General features: G+C 39.5%; 1 protein-coding gene and 1 long non-coding RNA gene across 8 annotated transcripts in view; one reads left to right on the top strand and one right to left on the bottom strand.

Annotated features, from left to right (window-relative positions):
* The window catches only part of LOC309653841 (ELKS/Rab6-interacting/CAST family member 1-like), a 34009-nt gene extending 14548 nt beyond the window's left edge, over nt 1-19461 (bottom strand). For 3 of the 7 annotated variants that reach the window (XM_082478638.1, XM_082478639.1, XM_082478637.1), the window contains exons 1-4: nt 17998-19177; nt 14802-14876; nt 9409-9570; nt 4426-4595 (exon numbers count right to left, since the gene is read on the bottom strand). In XM_082478638.1, coding sequence (XP_082334764.1) covers nt 4426-4595; nt 9409-9570; nt 14802-14876; nt 17998-18018 — 428 coding nt within the window. In that variant the 5' untranslated portion in view covers nt 18019-19177. Of the gene's footprint in view, nt 1-4425; nt 4596-9408; nt 9571-14801; nt 14877-17997 lie in introns of all 7 variants that reach the window. The other 4 variants (XM_082478635.1, XM_082478633.1, XM_082478634.1 and 1 more) reach the window with 4 other exon arrangements.
* On the top strand, nt 18225-21808 carry LOC309653843. The gene is made up of 2 exons (XR_014259564.1): nt 18225-18358; nt 20662-21808. It is a non-coding gene; the product is annotated as an uncharacterized lncRNA (long non-coding RNA).
* Nucleotides 21809-24851: the final 3043 nt, after the last annotated feature.

Below are 24851 nucleotides of genomic sequence, written 5' to 3'. Positions count from 1 at the left end.
GTTGCGGAGCACAGGCTCCAGACGCGCAGGCTCAGTAATTGTGGCTCACGGACCTAGTTGCTCCGCGGTATGTGGGATCTTCCCAGACCAGGGCTCGAACCCGTGTCCCCTGCATTGGCAGGCAGACTCTCAACCACTGCGCCACCAGGGAAGCCCCCATGTTTCCTATAATTCCTCTTTTGCAATTATATGACTCACTGCCTTTCTAACTCTCTGACCACACACCTTTTCAGTTTTCTTCACTGGATCCTCTGTCATTTCCCCCTCTTTACATCTCACTCGATACAACCTTCCCCTGGAGAAACCAATTCATCCCTAAGGCTTTAGCCACTACCCCCATCATGACAGCTTCCTAATATTTATTCCTAGCCTATTCCTAGCCCCAACCAGTTCTAAAAACCTGAGATTCTAACAAAAGTTTCTGCTTTCACTGAATATTTAGTTTAGAATGAGCTTTTTTTGTTTTAATCTTTTCTTTTAAAGGACCTTTAAAGATCACCTAACGTGGTCACATATAAATGTAAGTTAAATCTGAGTACTGTCTACTATATTATTTTCTGCATTTTTCCTGTATTTCATAATTTTTTTTTTAATTTATGTATTTATTTATTTGGCTGTGTTGGGTCTTTGTTGTTGCACGTGGGCTTTTTTTCAGTTGCGGCAAGCGGGGGCTACTCTTAGTTGCGGTACGCGGGCTTCTCATTGCGGTGGAGTCTCTTGTTGCGGAGCACGGGCTCTAGGCGCGTGGGCTTCAGTAGTTGTGGCACATGGGCTCAGTAGCTGTGGCTCACGGGATCTAGAGCGCAGGCTCAGTAGTTGTGGCGCAGGGGCTTAGTTGCTCTGCGGCATGTGGGATCTTCCTGGACCAGGGCTCGAACCCGTGTCCCCTGCTTTGGCAGGCGGATTCTTAACCACTGCGCCACCAGGGAAGTCCCCATAAACTTTTAAAAAGGTAAATAATCTGAACTACTCCTAATTTTAAAGCTGAGGAAATCAAAGCCGAAACTAAGTGACTTGCCGAGGATCACTAAGTATAATTTCCTATCACCACATCTCCCACTGTTCCCATCTAGAAAGGAGGATGACTGAAGGGCGTTGGGTCATGAGGCTGAGAGTGTACACAAGCAGACCTTTTTAAAAGGCTATTTCAACTGCACTGAGTTCTGTCTGACATCCCAACAAAAGGTTGAAGAGCTCAGAGAAACCTGCAAAAGGCCACAGGCAGAGATGTGTCATTCAACAGTGCACAGTTTATCTGTACAAAGGTGGGGAGAGGGCTACAAAGTTATCATCTAAAAAAACCAGTGGTGATATTTTAAACCCACTGATATTTAATATTCACCTCCAAATTCAGATGAGAACTTCATAATTTAAAAAATCTATTCTAGCCACATTAAACATCTATTCTAACCTTAGGAAGGTGGTATTATTATTATTCTCAGTGACAGATGAGAAAATGGAGGATTACAGAGGTAAAATAACTCATCCAAGGTCACATAACTAATAAATGTAGAAGGCTGTTTCAAGCCTAGGTCTGACTCCAAAGCCCATGCTTTGACCACAGTGCTACTAAATCCAGACCACCTCTGTGAAGGTCAACCGATTAAAGGAGATGTTCATAAAACTGGAGCAATTCCATAGATACTATACACTGTACACTGCCCAACACAAAAGGACCTCATTCCATGGACCCTGAACAGGAAAAACACCAGGTCTTTTCCCACATCCCGTTTTTCCTTCAAGAATTTTAAAATTAAAAAAACAAAACAAAACAAAAAACTCCTGAATCCATGTTCTTTTTCATATGTGCTTAATTTTGTGATTTGAGAGCTGGATGAAAGTCTAGGGTAGCTTCAGAGAGGAGGATGAGATCGATAAAGAGCAATTATAGGGGGCCTCCCTGGTGGCGCAGTGGTTAAGAATCCTCCTGCCAATGCAGGAGACACAGGATCGAGCCCTGGTCTGGGAAGATCCCACATGCCGCAGAGCAACTAAGCCCGTGCGCCACAACTACTGAGCCTGTGCTCTAGAGCCTGCGAGCCACAACTAATGAGCCCGCGTACCACAACTACTGAAGCCTGCAAGCCTAGAGCCTGTGCTCTGCAACAAGAGAAGCCGCCGCAATGCGAAGCCTGTGCACCACAACAAAGAATAGCCCTTGCTCGCCGCAACTAGAGAAAGCCCACGCGCAGCAACGAAGACCTAATGCAGCCAAAGATAAATAAATAAAATTATTTTTTTTAAAAAGAGCAATTATAGGAACAGAAAGATAGCAATTATAGAAATAGGTGAGAACTTTCAAAGAGCTGGTTCAAACTGTCTTTTATGGGATCCAACAGGAGAAAGCTGCTTTGGAAAAAGTGAGCCTTGTCAAGTGTCACCAGAGTAATTTAAGAAAAAATAGCAAATCCTGATAAACAGGCATATAACATTCATATAATCACCCCAAATTCAAAAGGAAGTTAGCTTTTCTACTGTTATCTTTTAGAATGAGACCCTTATATTTGAGCAGTAGTCCTAATAACTTACAGGGGTAATTGATGAAACTCAATTAGTCCTAAAAACAAATATAAAAACCATCCAAGAATGACCACAAATACAGTCTTTGTTCTCTATGGTACAAGAAACCAATCCCAAGCCCATCTGTGTGAGACCTAGCTAATAAGAACACTATTTCAGAGGGGGGTACAAAGAGAAGGATGGGTTGCCAAGGGGAAGAAGTCATCTATTAGACTGTGACAAGCTTTTAAGTGTTTGCATTATCATTAACCAACTGCCTGGTTCCCTGGTTCCCACACCTGCCACCTCCATCCAAAACTATCACAGCAGCACTTGGCAACAGGCTCAGCTCCAAAACAGTGGCGCCCTCTTCTGACCCTTTTGTAGTACTGCATTCATACCAGGCACTGATGTGAAAATCTCTAATAAAGCCACAAATTAATAAATTTGCAGCTAACATTTTCCAGATAATTCTGTATTTGCAATTCCCTGAATAAACCTTAATTTAGCTTGATAAAAATGTTAAATAGCAGACCTTCTACATAAAATTTATGCCAATGAAAAGAAAAGCAACAACGTTCTCTTACCGTTTTAACAGTTTACATATATTAGCTGATAGTATTACAAGAATTAGAAGGATGCCAATAACTGACAGACAAAGACCTTACTATGTGCCAGGCACTAGGAGTGAATAAATTAGTTTAATGCTAACAACCTAATGAGGCAGGAACTCCTCTTCATCTTACAGGTGTAAAACGAGGCACAATGAACTTAAGTAATGTGCCCAGGACCCTGCACCTGGTAGCAAGTGGTAAAACTGAAGTTCACACTCAATAACTGTGACTCCAGAGCCAGAGCCTTATCTACCCCAAAATATCCCTCTGAGGTATCATGATAAAAAGAAACGTGATCAAAATAGAAAAAGTATAAGTTGTAAGGAAAATTATAAATACATCATCCAAATCTCTCATTTTCAACAAAATCCCTAACTGTAAAAAAATAAAATACTACATGAAACATTTTGGTCATTTTCCCATTCCTCCTCGCTTGAAGATTCTGAACTTCTGGGTCTAAGATGTTTTTATGCCTGCTTTTTACTACCCATTCCTTTCTTCATTACACTATGCCTTTATTTATCTATTATCTTGTTCTTTAAAAGAAAAGAAAAAATTAATCCATACTATACGCTTTATTTTTCTTCTATATAGCAGAACTGCTTACCTATTCCTACCTAAATTCCCTATTTCATTGAGATCTTTAGAAAATATTTTCCTTAAGACAGTAAATCCAAATAGCATCATCAATTCCTTCTCATTGCAAATATGATAGATTCTCATCTGCCTGGAATTATTTAGTGTGTTCCTACCTCTAATCAAGGCTGGCAGACTAGATAATCTTCTAATATTTCTAAAAATGCTAACTTTATTTTCAAACAGGACATGAAGGCACATGTCTAATAATCTGCAGTTCGAAACAACACTTATCTCAAACATTTCTAGATTCCACAGTTTGCCTACTTAAAGCTATTCATAATACCAAAAATTAAGGACACTTAATAACCCAACACAGGCTGACCAAGCTCACTCCCATTCATGACTGAAAGATTTACCACGGGTGAAAACAAATGCTTTTACAACTATCGTTTCATTTCATAACATTAGTTTAAAGTCTACTTAGAAGCACAGACTTAGTCAAAGTCTGAAGTATCAAAAACATATATTAACTGCACCGGTTTAATTTGTTAGATACAAGAACAATAGAAACAAGATGGTTATAGTTTAGTACTATAACTGACCACATCGCTAAAGAATCCATCATAACATTATTCATAGCTCCCGTATCTCAACACAACAAGAACTGCACAGGTAACACACAAGAAAAGGTGCCAAGGAATGGGCTCCGTGCAAATCCCACAACTCCTTTTACCTCGTTCTGCAGGATGGCAGCCCTCGAGGCTCCTTAGCAGTCAAGGACTCCTTCAGCACTTCAGTGTGCTGCTTGCTGTCTGAGAACTGGTTGGTGAGTGTTTCTAGCTTTGTCTGTAGGGCTAGTAGTTCTGTGTCCTTTCTGGACAGCTCCTGCTTCACCTGACCAATCTAGAGAAGAAGAAAAAGCAGTGTAAGGAAAAAAGAAATAAAACCACCACCTCTGATCTGGATCTTTGACAGATCCACGTCAAGATATACAGCATTAACTTTATGACAGGACACAATTCATCTTTTTGCACCATCTCATCTTAGCTGACCACCCCCCCCCCAAAAAAACAAAGCTTATTCAACTAATAGCAAAATTTCCAGTTTTCATTTATTGTCTCCCCTAAACTTTTGAAATCCATTAGAAAAGGAATGGAAGAAGAAAAATCCCAATTCACTTAGATGACTATGAGACAGCAGTAAGCATCTGAACACGACTAAAGCAGTTTTCATCTTATTAAGTCATAAGAAACTTCAAATCATACAGCAGGATTAGTGTAGATGGAATACAGAAAGAAAAAAGAAACTTCCTACTATTGCTATTTAAACTCAAAAGCTGCACATTTATTTTTTCATTATTTTTTTTTCATTCTCAAATGAAAGTGTACATAAAGTCCTTCTTAAAAAGCCACTTTAGTGTTATAAGGCATTATAAACATGTGCTTTCTAAAAATTATATAATTTTGAGGAGTTAGGGGTACTGACCTAAAAGAAAGATTCCACCTACAAAGTTATATTACCTACAACATGTCATATCAACTAAATGGATAAAAGTATATAACCTAAATAAAGAACGCATAAAATCTCATTCTCTAAGAATCTACATGTGTAATCAAATTTGAATTACTCTGACAGAGTAATCCATAAATCAACAGCTGCCACTCACTCCCCCATAAATTTTTCTCATCTTAACTGAGAAAACATTTAACATCAAACATCTCCTTTACATTTCTACCGTGTTTCTAAGAATTTTTACTCTTTTATTCTAAATGTAAGCCAAATTAACAGAAATCATATCTGTTTTTACACTGTATCTACTGCCTAAGCAAGGTAGCTATGCACTAAAATATAGACTCTTGGAAGTATAAATTTCACAAGAAGTCAGTAATCTCAGTACCACTGATGAAACAAAAAATACTTTTTAAAAAGTTGAATGTATCTAAAGTATTTTGACTGAAATAATCTTAGGCATAAGGGACAAAGTTTTTGAGAACAATTTCCCATGAGAAAGTATGAAATAAATTTTACTGTAATTAAAATTACTTTTAAGGAGGACTAAAAATAAACTTATAATTTACTGTTCTGTTTCATCAGGAAGACAAGCATTTTTCTCATATGCATGAAATCTCTACTTACAAATAGAATATTCATTCATTCAACAAACATTTCTGTGTGCTCACTGTATGCAAAATACTCGCAGCTGCTAAGGACATCACTGGAAGATAGCTGTAAACAGCAGCTACTTCCATCCTGTAACACAGATACGTACCCAGGAGCTGCCACATACTGTAATGGTGTAGCATCTTTCATGACATCCCTTTACCAACATCCCACCCCTAACAAACAGAATGCACTAAAAACGCACTTGTGGTATGAATGAATAGTCAGGAGAAACGTTCAAAATGTTCTCACCTCATCAGCTAAAGAACTATGGCTTAAAGATTACTCAAATTTCCAGCTACCTCTAGACCATGTGATCAAAAATAAATATAAAATCTCAGTTTCCTCATCATCTGCATTACTAAATAATCCTCAAATAATGCTATACTGACCATAAAGACTGAGAAAAAGAAGAAAATATCCTAAATAGAAGAGTTTAGAAGCACAAATTTTCCTTAAAAGTTAGGAGCATAAGGCTTTTGCAGTCAATCCCATGTGAGAACGAACGAGTGTGTCTTCTTGGGTAACTACCTCTCTAAGCCTTGGTTTCCTAATCAGTAAGATGGAGAAAGCAAACCAGTGCCACTGTACTGCGTACAGATTAAACCAAAAAAGTGTATAGAATGTTTAGCCTATTGTTCGACACAAAAAGAAATTAATACTACTAGCTGAGGAAAAAAAAGTTATAGATCAACTTCTCCTCTAGACAATACATGGTTACAACAAACCAAATTGGACCCTTTTAGACAAAATATCTCACTTTTCTATCTATACTATAAAGTGGTCCATAAATAGCAAACACACTAAATTAGCACAAGTGGTTTTTTTTTTTTTTCTTTTAATGCTGTATTCCAGTCTTATCCTACCGTACTTTTCAGAAGCAGTTTTTTTCCTGACACTTGTGAGACAAATGCGTGCACAGCCTAGTATAGGGCAGTGGAGTGCAGAGCTTACCAGCACAGGTTCCGGAACCAAATGGCTTGTGTAAAAATCAAACTCTGCCTCTTACTAACTGTGCTTCCTGAGCACCACTGTGTTACCTCAGCTTCCTTATCCATAAATTGGGTTGAGAATATACCTACCTTAGTAGGTTATAAAATGCTTACAATAAGTACTCAAGTGTCAGCTATTTTATTATAATCATTTTATCACAGTTTGAAATGGAATTTCAAGTTCTCTAGACAGATGATTGAGCTACTGAATAGATTTAGAGACTTTAAGTTTCATGCTACTTCTAACTGACCAGATAACTAAATAAGCTAATCACTTCTTTTTTTTTTTTTTTTAAATTAATTAATCAATTAATTTATTTTTGGCTGTGTTAGGTCTTCGTTTCTGTGTGCAGGCTTTCTCCAGTTGCGGCGAGCAGGGGCCACTCTTCATCGCGGTGCGCTGGCCTCTCACTGTCGCGGCCTCTCCCGTTGCGGAGCACAGGCTCCAGACGCGCAGGCTCAGTAGTTGTGGCTCACGGGCCTAGTTGCTCCGCGGCATGTGGGATCTTCCCAGACCAGGGCTCGAACCCGTGTACCCTGCATTGGCAGGCATATTCTTAACCACTGAGCCACCAGGGAAGCCCAGCTAATCACTTCTATACATCTGTTCCAAAGACAGTAAAATTTGTTGCAAAATCACCTATCGGGGACTTAAAGATGATGTCTACATATGAAGGTAAAGCACTTCACTCAAGAAATCAGACTCAAATAAACCCTGGGTGATGGACCTAGAACATCTGCACATTCTTTGTACCTAAGAAGAGAAAGAGACCATTCACATAAATCAACAAGCTTCTGGTTAACAGGAAAGGAGTCGAGAAAAAACAGCTTTGAAGCACCATCCACACAGTGACAAAGCAACAATAAAAAACCAGGGGGCCTTCCCCGGCGGTCCAGTGGTTAAGACGCCGCGCTCCCACTGCAGGGGGCGCGGGTTCAATCCCTGGTCGGGGAGCTAGGATCCCGCATGCCGTGTGGCACAGCCAAAAACATAAAAAATTAAATAAAAAAAAAAACAAAAAAAAAAACCAAGGACAGGGCTTCCAGAGCACATGAGGACTCGCTGCACACAGGGTGGCACGTGGGTCAAACCGGTGAACAGGAGTCAGTTAAAGAGCAGAGCAGGCTGGTTAGCGCTAGTCCCGGGCAAAGCTGCCGACCACAGAGTGAAAGTGCGAGCACCCAGAGCCAGAGCAGCAGGGTCCCACTGTGGGATCACTGCACGCAAAGGGTAAATCCTTCGGCAAAGACCTCTGCCTGAAGACCAGCCGCTCTCTTTTTCAGCTCCTCCCCTTGAGCCTCTTTCGAATTTAGCTCCTCCTTCAGTTGCTCTACCTGTCACGACATTGTTATTCTTTTTCACTCATGTGTCAACTTAGGTCTTCTTATTATCTGCTTTTGAGCCAGAGCAGTAACTGGAAATAACAATAACTCATAGAACACAATCAAATCTGTTCCCCTAATTTCCTCTTCAAAGGACCCTAGATGGGCTCACTATTTTCACAGGGTAATGAACTGAAATGTGCTAATCAGCAAATGGGAAGCAGAGATGATTTTATTTTGTTCTCAAGTTAGAATGATAAATCAAAACTAACAGAAAGTTGGATATGTGAATTTTTAAGTTCTAAAAGTTACATGAAATTGGCCGTAGTCATTGATAACAGATTCTTAAAATAACAGAGGAATATTCTACTGACTTATATGCAGGTATGGGTATCACAGAAAGAAGCCAGAAACTGTATCATTAAAGGAACACTGTTCACTTCTGAGAAATTAGGGAACTAACACAATTGGGATATGGGGGGCAGGGGGAGGGGGAGGAACACTTATTTTCTAGCTAATATTTTATAATTGAAACTATGATCTTTAAAACACCACAGACCTGATAAACTGATAACTGTAATAAACTAAGTCCTCCAATTTGCCTAAAATAGTTCATAGGATCAAAATAAACGCCTTTGGCTCTAAAGAAGGAATACTGTGACTGAGGTTATAATACAGACTGATATGTCTCAGCGATGCCTATCCTACTGTACATACACCCCAAGTGCACGTGGGAAACAATAAACCTGATACACACGGGTCTTCTCCAAGGGAGAGCGCAAAGGGCTTTCCTTTAGGGAACTGTGTTTGAAGGGAAAACACGATTTTATTTAAGCCATTTCAGGAAAAAAAAGGGGAGCTGGATTCAGTCTCTTAGGCTGAATTTGACTTCTAAATTTGTTCACAAGACATAGAGAATGCGATGTTTCATATAGTGAGAAAAACTCATCTGGATGTAATCCTACTAATCGCCTCAGAAGTACTGGTAGACATGAAATGTTAAACTGTGATAATACACACTTAGCCTCATACAAGTAATTTTCTTTGAAGTGAAATTTGAAATAACTATACAACATCAGTAATTCTGACTTTAATTCTGGGAAAGTTCTATCTGAAAGAATTACGGTACGAGTATTCTTCCCTGAAGCCTGATAAACACAGCGTGAGGTCCATCATCACTAAAGAAGTAGGAACATGCATCAATTTTTCAAACCCCATTTAAAAATTACGGTATCACACACAATGACCTTGTTTTTCATAAATTTAGAATGGCTCCGATAGACCTCCATTTGCCTCATTTCTTCCTCTCGTTCTTCAGTACTCAAAGCCCCGTTCGATTTCAGCATCTGAATCTCCTCTTCCAAGTCTCGGAGCCCACGCTCCATAGAGGAAATTTTTGAATCCTGAGGACAAAGGAAGATTTAGACATTAAAGTATTCGCAAAAAGTCAAGAGAGGTTGCACAAGTCTGTCTTTACAGATGTGAAATTTAATAAAGATAAACAAATATGTAGAAATATTGCAACTGGTGCCTTGCTTCTAAAATATATCCTTCATGGCCATATGGTGGAGAGGAGGAGGACTGAGATCTATAGTATGATTTTTCCTCTATCCTTTCCTCTGCACCCTTTTGATTAAAATTGAGAGTATTAACTAAAGAAGTAGAAGCAATGGAAAACTAGTTAAAGTTTCTAAGTACTTTATGGTCAACAAACTTCTAGTGAAAACATCTGTAATATTAACAGTAAAACCTTTTCTAGCTATAATATTTTATCGTTTTACTTGACCCCCCTAAAAGGCTTACTTCTGCCCCCAAAGGAGTGGGGAAAAGAGTAAGAAGGTTTCAAAGATTTACACAATAATGCGTATAACCATTATCTACAATAATAAAGATCTGATAACGTCCCACTGCAGAAAAACAAAAGGATGAATAATTACGTTAACAGTTACACTTTATCACACAGTGGTCCCGCCTTTTCCACAGTTTTACTTTCCGTGGTTCTGTTTTCTGTGGTTTCAGTTACCTGAGGTCAACTGTGGTCAGAAAATATCAAATGGAAAATTCCAGAAAACAACAATTCAGAAGTTTTAAACTGTGCACCGCTGTTCCAATCAACATGATGAACTCTCACACCATCCCATTCTGTCCCACCGGAACGTGAATCATCCCTTTGTCCAGTGTACCCGCGCCCGTTAGGCACTCACAGCAGCCGTCTCGGTTATCAGATGGACAGTCCTGGCATCACAGTGCTTGTGTTCAAGTGACCATTTTTACGTGACAGTATTTTATTTAATACCATCCCCAAAGCACAAGAGTAGTATGCTGGCAATTCAGATTTGACAAAGAGAAGCCGTAAGGTGCTTCTTTTAAGTGAAGAGGTGGAAGTTCTCACTAAGAGAAAAAATCATATGCTGAGGTTGCTAAGATCTACAGTCAGAACGAATCTTCCAGCAGTGAAATTGGGATGAAGGAAAAAGAAATTCGTGCCAGTTTTGCTGTTGCACCTCAAACTGCAAAAGTTACGGCTACAGTGCATGACAAGTGCTTAGTTTAGATGAAGAAGGCATTAGATTTGTGCAGTAAGATACTGAGAGAGAGAGAGAGAGAATGAGACCTATTCACATAACTTCCATTACAGCATACTGTTATAACTATTCTATTTTACTATTAATTACTGTTGCTAATCCCTTACACATTGTGCCTAATTTATAAAATTAATCATAGGTATGTATAGGAAAAAACATAGTATATATAGGCTTTGGTACCATCTGTGGTTTCAGGCATCCACTGAGGGTCATGGAACCTATCTATCCCCTGCAGATAAGAGGAGGCTACTTACTGCATTAGTAATCTTACTTATTCGCTATACTTCACCATGCATTTCAAATATCTCATAATGATTTCTAAAAAGAAACGTCACTGTCCTTGTAAATCAGCATCACCACGAATATCACCTCCTAGTACAACATCCGTCTATACTCATTTTCTTGGTTTTGTCTGTCACAGTATCCAGTTTATCCCCAGATTACTTTAGATGTCATCAATTACAGAAAAACTCCTACAAAGAATAGATACTTTTACATCTATAGTTGCATATGCTTATTCACCTAAGAAGTAAAGACCTTAAAGAGCATAAATTCAGTATAGCTTTATTTTATTTGGAAGTTTAGAGAAACCATTCCTTTAGGAAGAAATTTTGAGACTGACTTCCTCTTTTCACTTTACCTCAAGCCTGTCTTGACTGACTTTCTTTGTTATCTGAGAGTATGCCGATAAGAGTTAAAGGATTTATCATGAGACACTTAGAGCTAGCTATTTTTAGGTTCGGGGGAGAGGCGAGGGCTGTACTCCTCTGACTTGCATTGCATTACCTTTAAAAATAACACAACGAAAATTTTCTTTTACAAATCTATTCAAATGAAACTTACATTTGGTTCAAAATTAAACATATTAAATTAACACAATCAGAGACACTCTAAACCTAAACCAGGATTTTGATTTACTCGTTTAAAACTATCCCGGCCCATGAAGAATAAACAAATAAACGGCTTCAAATGCACTATCTGAAAATCCCAACACAGACAGAGAGGCAGCTCTTGACCAAATCAGACACTCACTATCAAATCATGCACCATAAAATCTGCACCTAAAAAGGGACCATAACTGCAGCTCTGAAAGCCATGAGGCAGAAAAAGAACCTGCCAGGCTACTTTCTGGGATGAGGCCAGAAAATTAACGCCTGGTATGTTGGACTAGTTGTAGCACCGACCAGTACTCAGGCTGGGTTTATTTGAGGACAGCCCTTTCCAAGGAGGTTTCTTACTCCTAGAACGTATAATAACTAAATAAATAAATTCTTTATCATCTTACTACTCTATACTTCCCCAGCCCTGGGTCTCCCATCATTAATCAACCAACCCCACTGAGTCCACTGAAATCCTCTTTTCCTTGTTAGATTTCCCAAATGCTCAACTTTTTTTCAAAAGTTGCCTCCCTGCTCTAAGTAAACCCAGGCTTTCCCAAAGGATATAATTTCCCCCAACGCTCTCCATTGAAGTTCACTAATCCACCAGCATCACAGAGTGGCAGGGAGAAGTGTGGGCATCCTCCAGGTTCCTCCATGCTGCTCCCATTTAAAGCTCACACTCCTCTTCACTCTCCCTCCGCACGGCTGCCATCTAGGGGCTTCCCCGTCACTCCCGCCCGCTGAAGAAGTCTTCGGCACCCGGCTGACAATAGATCTCTCCTTCAAATGCCACTCTTGCCAGAATCCTAGGATTTCAATGTCCGAATTCCTTGACATCCGTAATGCCAACGCCCTCATCCTCCAGTCCATTTTAGCTATCCAGTTTACAAGACCACATCACCCAGGCCTCTCCTCCCAGGCCTGACACACCGTCACTCACATTAACTGCTGCTCTTGTATCTCACAGAGTCCTCCACCTCCCTAACTTCTACATTTTCTCCCAACCTGTCCATCCATTCTGAATTCTCTTCCTTCCTATCCAGGCTACATTCCTGGACTCATCATCCCAACTACTCCTTCACCTCCACCCTCAATTCACTTGCATCCCAGTAATTCTGCCATATCTACCCAGCAAAACTCTAACCCTACAGCAGTCCAGTAATTCCTCCCTGCTCCTCCACTGCTAAAGGGAAGAGAAGAAGTTAGAGAAGGGAGAAGGAAGCAGAGGGAAGAAAGTGGGAGAAAGGAGGAGGGAGAGGAGGAGGAGAGAGAAAAGAATATTACGTCACCTTGAAGACAGCTGGGCTCTTTGATTGTCCACCATCACCTCCTTTCCCATGTCCCCCAAAGACCAGTCTAGGTCTTCATGATCCTCTCAAGCTCATGCCACACTCTCAGCATCTCAGCTATTTCATCTGCAATTTCAACATAACATCCACCTGACCCCACTCGGCCACCAGAATCTCAGTCTCTTGCTTCTTAGCAGAATGGCTGGAGGTTAACACAACTTAAAATAGATCTATTGCCAGTTAAAACCAGTACACTTCCCTGTGCCATCAAAAGGCAAGCAAAATAATTCTGTGAACACAGGTATACTCGTGTGTTTTTAGGTTCCAACAGGGATCAGGAAATAACATGTACCAATAAACTCGTGGGAAATGTGAATATGCAATTACACCTTTCTAGAGGCTGTTTACAAGATTATGTTCAAGACTATGAATTGTCTAGCTATAAAGAACCCAGAATCCACTAATTTGGTATTTGTTTGGTAAACCCTTTCCCCAGTGAGAATAAAGATGTATACAACAATCAAAACAAAGTTTTAAGAGGAAATCTTCTAAATTAAGAGAACCATTCTGATAACTGTACTTGAGAAGCATCTATTTACATAAAACTATTTATATACCAAAAACTAAAGACTCTTGCCACATCAACAAATATTAAATGAAGGCACATGATGCAAAACACCGTGTCAAATTTTTTAGGGGATACAAAGAAGTTAAAAAAAGAGACAGAGAGGGAAGGAGGGGGAGAGGGAGGGGTCCCTATCTGTAAGAGTCTTCTAGCTCTTGCAAGAAGGAATATGTTGTTAATAAAAATAATAATAGCATAGCAGCTAACACTGACTGAATGTTTACTATGTGCCAGGTCCTGTTTAAAGTGTTTTACTCGTTTTAACTAATTTAAACCACAAAAGAACCCATGGGATAGGTACTATTGTTATCACCATTTATCAATAAAGAAATTAAGGTATGGAGAGGTTAGGTTACTTGTTCTATGTCATACAACTGGTTAAATAAAGCCAGGTTTTGAATTCAGGGAATTTAACACAGAAGGCAAGCGCTTAGTCACCAATCACCATAACATTCAGCCTAAAGATTTCTAACTACTCAGTAACTTAAAGCAGAAGTTTTCAAAGTATAGTCCGTGAAAGCCTGGGGGTGCCTCCTAGCCCTTTTGAGAAGTCAAAACTATTTTCATAATAATACTATGACTTTATGTGCCTTTTCCACTGTGTTAACACGTGCACTAAAGGTATAAAGGACAGGCAAAAGCGCTCGTGCCTCTGGACAACAGCGCCAAACCGTGCTAGCCGTCAGTGTATTCTTCAGTGTCAGCACTCTCAGACAAAAAAGAAAAATAAGAAAGAACATTTTTAAAACACTGGCTCACTTAGGAATGTCCCTGGTGACTTTTCATATGCTCAGCCCTTGAGTATGTATCTCTGTACCATGCTGTGTGACGACAAAGGAAGGGGCCAGGCCCGGCTGCTGCACCTGGGTGTGACGCTGCTCCCAGGACAGCACTGGGTGCTCTGTGAGCTGCAAGCCCAATCAGGTACTTTTTTCACGGAACCCTATTCTTAACTCGAGAGAAGAACTGACACACAAACTTGGTATTTGGCGGACATTGTCTTAAAAACAAATGAAATGAGTCATTTTAAGAGAATAAGGGGCCCTGATATCAAAAGGTTTGAGAACAGCTGACTCCAAGAAATGCTGGACAAGAGGAAACGAAACTGAAGTTCTTTTAATGTCATTTTCATTAAGTCTTACTATTTCTTCTCAGTCTACAAAATGAGCGAACTATTATTACATACCACTTTCTTAAACTCACACAATAAAATGTGAAATGACACATAAGATTCCTTAGGAAGTTCTCACTTACCTTCATTTCGATAACAGTTTGCAGAGCTTTAGTTTTGGCAGAATCGGGGGCATTCTCAAATCTCCGATGCATCTCCTATACGAGAGAAGCAAAAAAGAGAGTAAGTGCCCTCCTTTTCACTCTCATTTTTTCAAGAGGGGAGTGGAGAGGCGAGGGAGTAGTAGTTACATGCAAAGATGACTACCCCGGCCTTGTAAGACACTCTGATCCACTTTCTGTCTTCCTGACCTTTCCCTGTGGACCAGGGAGCACACAGACTGCATTCAGGCTAAGGGGTACAGGAGGGTCCCCGTCTCTGCACACCTGGTTATACACGGTAAGTCACACAGATCCCAGCCACCACAAGAGGTGAAGCTCCGGCACATCCCCAGGTTGTGTGTCACTCTTCCACAGGACTCCAAGACATATTATCAGAACTCCAAACAATCCAAAAAGGGGATTAGAAATAGTCCCTTTTTAAAAGGAGAAATCAGGACGTCCCTGGTGGCGCAGTGGTTAGGAATCCGCCTGCCGATGCAGGGGACACGGGTTCGAGCCCTGGTCCGGGAAGATCCCACATGCCGCAGAGCAACTAAGCCCGTGCGCCACAACTACTGAGCCTGCGCTCTAGAGCCCATGAGCCACAACTACTGAAGCCCGCGCGCCTAGAGCCCGTGCTCCGCAACAAGAAAGGCCACCGCGATGAGAAGCCCGCGCACTGCAACGAAGACCCAACACAGCCAAAAAGAAATAAATTTATTTAAAAAAAAAGAAAAAGGAGGAATCAAAGTAGCCACAGTCCGCACTGCACAAAACAACTGAAAGCATTTGTGTGGACAACCTCCTTTGCACAGCATCCTCCCCCAGAGCAACAACCACCGGGCTACCTACGATGGAAATCTCTCTCCAGAGGGGCTACAATCAGAAAAAAAAAGAAGGTAAGACTGCTGAACAAGTTTCCTAAACAGTCTACAGGTAGCAAATGGCAGAAAAACATAGCTATTTTTTTCAGTCCAAATGTCAGTGCGTTCAGGATCAGAAAGGAAGGAAGGAGATGGCAGAATATCACAGTTAGGGTCTTCAAGGATCACCCTGAAGTTACCAGACATCCTCAGGCTATTTTCTTGTCAGATTCTGGGAATGTCTCTGAGTCAGCCAGTACTTCCAGAGTACCCTGGTACAGCCCCTAGTGATGGCAGAGAATACAGATGGATATTTTCCATCTGAACAGTGCTGGTGAAATTCTAGCCCTGCCCTCTGCTCTGCCCATTTGACATGTATATAGATGTTTACTAGGTCACTCAAACTTATTTCATCCAAAACAAAACTCGTCATTTTCTCCTCTTTAACCTAGCCCCTCCTCTGAAGACTGATGAGTCTTGCCCATCTCCTTAAATGGCATTACCCTCCCGGTGGTTCAAGCCAAACAGCACAGTGTCTCCTTTCATTCCTCCCACATCTTCACTTCCTACCACCTTCTAGAGCAGGTCCTAATTGTTCCAGCTTCAAAAGATTTCTTGAATTTATCATTTCACTCCATTTCCAGCCTAGTTTAAGCCTAGATTACTACAACAGCCTCGAGTTAAGTTTCCTTTCATTTCCTCTGTCCATTTTAAAGAAAGCAATGGTGTACTCTAGATAAAGCATCAACAAATCACGGCAATAGTCTGTTTTCAATCCTTCAACGAGTTTCCTATTTACTTCTCACCCTCTACAAGGTCAACACAATCTGATCATAACAGACAGAAGACTAGCCCTCCTGTCATAAACTATGTCAAAATTAGACAAAAATGCATAAAGCAACTGTTTTCAGACGCTGGAAAACAAGCAGCACAGGAGTATGATCCTTGAGAGAAGAGAAACTAACAAGGTTATGGTCCGGACTTGCTATCCAATGTGTGATGCAGGGAGAGGAAGACCAAACAGAAAACAGCAGTCCCGCAGAGCTCAGAAGACAGATCAGTGGGTAAGAGTCCCAAAGACAGGAGAAATGTGCAGAGCAGAATGACACAGAGGAAGAAGCTAGCCAGAAAAGCAGCAGTGTCTGATCTGACAGGGGTCCCCTGGAGTCTTTGACCAAATACTAAGCCTGCATGTACAGGGAAAGACTCCACAGTGTCAAAGAACAACTACCAGAGAGCTATGAGTTGAGCAACTACCTGAACTCACATGGGGCTGGGAAGAATTCAAGCTCCAAAGAGCCAGAGTGGAGAGAACATCAGAGGCACTGAGCAGAGACACCAGAAAGGCCACGTCTTAGGAGTAGAGACAGTCTAGCCCTGGAGGGAAGGCTACCTAGACTAGAGCCAACAGAGTGTAAAAGCAAGTCTCCTTAAGGATCGAGTTAATCCACAATTAACCCCTGCAAGATAAAACACTTCATTAAGACAGTAAAATGCAGAACACATTAATCCAGGACAAAATCTGAACACATTAGTTCAGGCCATAATCACCTCTCACCTGCATTAAAACAACAAACTCATCAGTTACCCCCCAGCCTCCAGTCTGTCCACACTGAATCTACTCCCTACACTGTAAACAGGTGATAAATTGGGCGCACAGATATTAGGGAAATTTCCAAATGCTTTACAGTGAAACTATTACAATTTCATTTTAAACTCTAGCAAGCATATCAGCAATATATAAGGAAAGAAATCCATTTGAATAAAAAAAAAATCCTCTTCTGCTAAGGAACTAGGGTGCACTTTAAACCATTCGCAGGCATAAAGCTTTCCTGTTAAGAGCTTGTAAAACCTATCAGTCCTAACAGATCTCCATTCAAAGGCCTGCGCATTAAAGCTCATTATGAACACATCCTGCAGTCAGTGGGCTGACCAACTCCCCTTTCCCAGAGAGCACATCGAGCCTCTGACTCCTGCACTGGTAATAAAGGGAGAGGACTCTGGGAATAAAAAAGAATGTACCATTCAGACAAATGTAAGAAGTCGAATGTGCTAGTGCTTGCTTTATTTCGCTCTTTTTAGCCTGAAAATTTTCACTCTACACAAATTAAAGAAAGCCCAGAGATTCGTACAGGTAGAATTATCTGGATCTTGTTATACTGTCAACTGTGGTACACGGTAGAAAATGTGTTCAGTTCCTCTCACTGATTTAATAACGAATAATGACTAGAGAAAGAAAACAAACAAGTTAGGAACAAAATTTCTCCGTCGTTAGTAGTTTCTTTCTTTTTAAACGTAAGTCAACATTTACTTACACAACTGAGAGAAAGGAGCATTTGTGACTGAAAAGTAGTACTTATGTCTGAAATTTCTTTCTTTCAAGTTTCAGGTTTTAGCCTCCAGCACCCTTGGTTCAAGGGTAGATGTCCCTTCAGCAGATTTCAATCCTCCACACAAGTTCTGGGCTTACTGTACTCCACACGGAGAAGTGAAGAAGGAACCCTCACTACTCCTCCTGTACCTCAACTCCGCCGTTGTCAGACAGCACTGCACTTTGACCCTTTACCATCTCAAGTAACAGCATGCTTCTGAGAAAACATATCTTCCTGTCAAAATGGAAATGAGGTACAAATGACACAACAACAAAAAAAAGATGAGGAAGGATAACCTGAATCAGTAAGTTATGCGATGCAACTGTTCACACTTTCCAAAATCACTAGGAAAGGGAAAACTAACTAGGGACCTTTTTTCTTTTTTAATTCTTCCTACTCTTTGTCCAAGGTTTCTATTTTTTTTTCTATATATGTTTATTTCTCTTTTCTTCCCTCTAACCTCCTCTGCTCTTACCTGACAACTGCCAAAGATACAGATGGGCATTCCTCAGACATGTTAGAGCCAAAATTCCTAGCCTAGAACCTAGTTAAATAGGGCTTTTTTTTTTTTTTTAAACATCTTTATTGGAGTATAATTGCTTTACAATGGTGTGTTAGTTTCTGCTTTATAACAAAGTGAATCAGCTATACATATACATATATCCCCATATCTGACACCTTTTTTTTTTTAACATCTTTATTGGAGTATAATTGCTTTACAATGGTGTTAGTTTCTGCTTTATAACAAAGTGAATCAGTTATACATATACATATGTTCCCATATCTCTTCCCTCTTGCGTCTCCCTCCCTCCCACCCTCCCTATCCCACCTCTCTAGGTGGTCACAAAGCACCGAGCTGGTCTCCCTGTGCTATGCGGCTGCTTCCCACTAGCTATCTATTTTACGTTTGGTAGTGTATATATGTCCATGCCACTCTCTCACTTTGTCACAGCTTACCCTTCCCCCTCCCCATATCCTCAAGTCCATTCTCTAGTAGGTCTGTGTCTTTATTCCCGTCTTGCCCCTAGGTTCTTCATGACTTTTTTTTTTTCCTTCTTAGATTCCATATATATGTGTTAGCATACTATATTTGTTTTTCTCTTTCTGACTTACTTCACTCTGTATGACAGACTCTAGGTCCATCCACCTCACTACAGATAACTCAGTTTCATTTCTTTTTATGGCTGAGTAATATTCCACTGTATATCTGTGCCACATCTTCTTTAGCCATTCATCTGTTGATGGACACTTAGGTTACTTCCATGTCCTGGCTATTGTAAATAGAGCTGCAATGAACATTTTGGTACATGACTCTTTTTGAATTATGGTTTCCTCAGGGTATATGCCCAGTAGTGGGATTGCTGGGTTGTATGGTAGTTCTATTTTTAGTTTTTTAAGGAACCTCCATACTGTTTTCCATAGTGGCTGTATCAATTTACATTCCCACCAACAGTGCAAGACGGTTCCCTTTTCTCCACACCCTCTCCAGCATTTATCGTTTGTAGATTTTCTGATGATGGCCATTCTGACTGGTGTGAGATGATATCTCATTGTAGTTTTGATTTGCATTTCTCTAATGATTAATGATGTTGAGCATTCTTTCATGTGTTTGTTGGCAACCTGTATATCTTCTTTGGAGAAATGTCTATTCAGGTCTTCTGCCCATTTTTGGATTGGGTTGTTTGTTTTTTTTGATATTGAGCTGCATGAGCTGCTTGTATATTTTGGAGTTTAATCCTTTGTCAGTTGCTTCATTTGCAAATATTTTCTCCCATTCTGAGGGTTGTCTTCTCATCTTGTTTATGGTTTCCTTTGCTGTGCAAAAGCTTTGAAGTTTCATTAGGTCCCATTTGTTTATTTGTGTTTTTATTTCCATTTCTCTAGGAGGTGGGTCAAAAAGGATCTTGCTGTGATTTATGTCATAGAGTGTTCTGCCTCTGTTTTCCTCTAAGAGTTTGATAGTGTCTGGCCTTACATTTAGGTCTTTAATCCATTTTGAGTTTATTTTTGTGTATGGTGTTAGGCAGTGTTCTAATTTCATTCTTTTACATGTACCTGTCCAGTTTTCCCAGCACCACTTATTGAAGAGGCTGTCTTTTCTCCACTGTATATGCTTGCCTCCTTTATCAAAGATAAGGTGACCATATGTGCGTGGGTTTATCTCTGGGCTTTCTATCCTGTTCCATTGATCTATATCTCTGTTTCTGTGCCAGTACCATACTGTCTTGATTACTGTAGCTTTGTAGTATTGTCTGAAGTCAGGGAGCCTGATTCCTCCAGCTCCATTTTTCGTTCTCAAGATTGCTTTGGCTATTCGGGGTCTTTTGTGTTTCCATACAAATTGTGAAATTTTCTGTTCTAGTTCTGTGAAAAATGCCAGTGGTAGTTTGACAGGGATTGCATTGAATCCGTAGATTAAGAGTAGGGCTTTTAAACCTCAAACACTGCTGCAAATCTCAACATGAGAGCAGTTGCACTAAACAAGGTTTGTTGACTAAAATATTATAGAGACCAAAATTAACATACGTGTAAATGTTTTAAAACAAATTAGTAATTTTTTTTTTTTTTTTTTTTTTTTGGCCATGTCGTGCATCATGCGGATCTTAGTTCCCCGACCAGGAATCGAACCCGTGGCCCCTGCAGTGGAAGCGTGGAATCCTAACGACTGGACCGCCAGGGAATTCCCAACAAATTAGTATTTTATTCATCACAATAGGATCTACATTTCAAAATAACAGGAGCACATATAGAACTGAAATATTTACTCAGCCTATAGACAATGCTTGGTATGCATATGGATAGCCAATCCAAAAATTCCATAGCCAATTCAGGTATGTTCTGCCAACAGACTGAGAACCAAACTTTGGTGTATCACGGAATCACCTGTAAAGCCTGTTAAAACTCCATACGCCTGGCCCCAGGCACTAACCACGTCTTGACTGTAGTTCAGTATGTGTCCAACAGATGTCTTCACGCTTCTATCCATCAAAGGAAAGGCACTCCAGTAAACAATACAAAATCTAACAATAAGTCACGTAACAATGTAATTTCAGTACAAACAGAAAATACAATGCTTAATTTAATTTTTGTTTCTCTTCTTTGGCTTTTATTTGGGGGAATTATTTACCTGCTATCTCCAGAATCATGTTCATAAACAAAATGGAAAACTAATCACAAATGTTCCTGGATATGAATGCCATTTTAATGTTACTGTATTTCATCAAATCTAAGATGCCACTGATTATAAGGTAAACCACTGTTTAATGTGCTGGAAAGAAAAGAAGGAAATGCCTCCAAATAAACCATGACCCAAGCTTCTATCATTCAGAATTTTTATTTTATACTGATTGCAAGACCCTTTTTTACTTATTTAACCATAAAGTTTAATCATATATCATTTTGAACTGTTTTATAACTTTCTCCATACCAATAACTGTTTCAATGCTGGTTCACAGCATAATATTACTGAAGACATACTGAACAACAGCTAAAGTTAACATGAGAAATAGCAACAATACTCACAACATTGACTAAAATGAGCAGCTGTTAACTGTTTGTGAGTACACAGGCAAACAAATCACGTAGGACTGTGGCCTTGCTGACAGAGATTTTAAGATGCCATCAAGGATAAGACTTATTAACTCAATTTCATACTGTTGAGATGGGGAAAACTATGAGTCTTGGAACTGATGAAAACCCGCTTTTTAAAAAGATGGACAATAATCCAATAATAATAAAATCTATGGATATCCCAGTGTTGCCAGCTCTCAATTCTTTCTGCCTTTCTTGACACACTAGTAATATAATGCACAATAGCCATTTCAAGTCACCACTCACCCAACCTAGAGTTGTTAAGTTCTTTATTAGACTTCCTTGTTCACTCGTAATTCTCCCTCCCCCATTTATTCTCAACACAGCCAGAGTAGATTTTAAAAGCTAAACTAGATCACTCCCTTGATTAAACATTGGTGCAGTTTTCTCTTGCACTTTGAATAAAATTGTTGCATTACCTACCTGCAGGGATCCTGAAGGCAAGTGCTTTGTCTCCTAGAGGGCATGGATTTTTGTTTTGTTCACTGCTACTATATTTCCTTGTGCTCTGCACATGGGTTAGTGTCCAATAAATATCTGATGAATGCAATGAATGACTCTGGCCCTGGCTACCTCTTCAACCTCTCATCTCATGCCTGTTTTCCCCTTAGACAATATGCTTTTGTCCTCTAGTCTCCTTGCTGTCTCCTGAAAACTTCTCATCCGGCCTTTGAAACTGTTAACCTTCTTCATGAAATGATTTTACCCAAATGCTCAGCAAGACTCTTTCAACTTTCTTCACATCTCCCTTAAAGGGCACCTCCTCAAAGATGCTTACTTACCCTGTTTATCCCCTCTCCCAACATAATTAGACTCAACTAATTTATTTCCTCTCATAATTATGTTTATTGTCTCTCACCAGATTTTTAAGTTCTAGGAGGGCACAGACCATGTGTTCTGACATGGAAAATGTATACCCAGCGTGTATCCCAGGGTCACATACATTCTAGAAGCTCAATGGATGTTTGTTGAGTAATGAGCAAAGAAAGGCTGTGCCGAGTGCCTCTAGCACCTTGTCACTCTGGAAACGAAACAGTCAAGCCACATGTTACAAAGCTTTACTCCAAATTACCATTTTAGCTTCTGTTACCTGTATTTTCTAACATACACAAATTTAATTGTTTAAGCCTCTTGCTATGGCAATAAAAGATTCTTTCCTGTCTCAAGATTGTATTAAAACCTTTTTCTTACATTCTCTTCTAGTGTTGTTATTTTTTAACAAGTAGCTCTTTATTTCATCTAGAACTTAATTTGATGTAACTATGTACTGTTTTCCAAATAGATGGCGATTATTCCCAAACATGTGTCATATGCTTAAAACTATATTATTTCTGGTTCTATTCTGTCTCATCAATCTAGCTATCTATTACTGTGCCAGTACCACAGATTTTAATATCACTGGGTTTAAAACACATATATCATGAGCTGCTTAAACAAGTGTTCCCGCACTGTTCTCCTTGCAAAGAAACTGCAACATCATTTGGGCACGTGTCAAGAATATTCCTATTGGGATTACACTAAATTCACAGAGTTGGGGGAAAAGCAGCATCTTTATATTAATGTTCCCATCTACATTGTAATGAAAATTTAGCCCTATCCTTTCCATTACCGTTACTGACATTATTTATTCCATTTGCCTTATCTAACAGCACTGCCTAACACTTCCAGAATAATGTAAATACTGATGAACAGTATCTTTGCCTCTCCCTAACTTTAATGGATGCGTCTTAGTATACGTCAGAGTAAGCACAATTCTGGCTACTAGTTTAAAATATGTTTATAATACATATTTACTGAGTTGTTTTATTTAAATCATGCTATAAAGGTATCATTCCATTCTTATTTTTAGTTCATTTGGTTTAGTTTTCAAAGTGTCTAACATTTTATCTAACGTCTTTGAGATAGCTATCAAACACTACGAGGTTATCTTTTCCTTTCACCTATTACAAATTATAACTGTGAATGACATATTGAGCCATTCTGGATTCCTAGAATAAACTCCTTTTGGTCAGAATATTATCCTTTTATCATAATGCTGATTTTATTTGCCAATATCTTATTTACAACTTCTATACCTAAACTCATAAGCAAAACTGGTTTGGGGTTTTAGTTTGTTTTCTAACCTTCGTTAGGTTTTAGTATCCAGTGGTCACACTGGAGAAAAAAGAATTGGAAAAGCTATCCTTCTTTCTGTAAGCTCCAGGCTTAAACTTCTTTCCCTACATTTCAACTTATTCAACCAACATTTCTTGAGTACCCACTGTGCATTTGTTAAGACACTGACAAGATAAAATTTCATATATATATATATATATATATATATATATATATATACACACACACACACATCCTTGGTGCAAAAAATTAAGTGAACAATGAAGAAGCACACATGGAAGTATACTATAATATTACTGGCTCATCTACATATATGTATAGAGCTGCACAAGGAAGACTTCACAGAAGAACTGAAATTTGAGCTAAGTCTTGAAGGCAAGTAGGAGAAAAAGAAAGGAGAACCAGCAGTCTAAACATGTGTTCATGAAGCAATCACTTCTACTTGCTCTTAAATAATTTTAATCCATAGGACTGTGTTTCCTGTAAGATGATGCTACATTACTAATGGCAACTGGAATTGTGTATTGATACAACTAACAAGGCCTATATTTCTTTCCACATTATGTTCAGAAGTGGGACTTAATATTTGTAGAGCTTGTTACTTCAAAATTAGTCTTAAATTCATGTTTTTTCCTACTACTTGTTCAAATTCACCATATTGCTGGTTGTTCTCTGCCAGAATAACACTGTGGCTTTCCATAATCCTTAACTATTCACTATTTATTAACTCCAAAACTCAAAAATAAATGGGCACAGGTTGAAATATTCAGAACAGAAGGAGTAAAAACGTAACATTCAAAGTTTCATCACGATGCTGGTAGGGTTTTCATGCTGCATGCTATCTGAGATGATTACACCTTCTCTTACAATGTTCTATGGCCAGGCTCCAGGTTACCTCATTAAAATATAAACTCTTGAAAGTAAAATGAAAGAAACTCAGGATGGTGCCTACAACACAGTAGTTGATAGAAAATTTTCTAAAACAATACAGTCCAGTAATTTGAAGACTGTAATGCACATAGCTGCAGATTAACCGTAAAAATACAGTATATGCTTCTGGGAGGATAAACTGGTCCAATCACTCTGGGAGA

The sequence above is a fragment of the Balaenoptera physalus genome (assembly GCF_965194825.1).
Source record: "Balaenoptera physalus genome assembly, contig: HAP1_SCAFFOLD_2545, whole genome shotgun sequence".
In the NCBI taxonomy this organism is placed as follows: Eukaryota; Metazoa; Chordata; class Mammalia; order Artiodactyla; family Balaenopteridae; genus Balaenoptera; species Balaenoptera physalus.
Note: the sequence above shows the minus strand (reverse complement) of the source record. Positions and strands in the feature narration are given on the sequence as shown.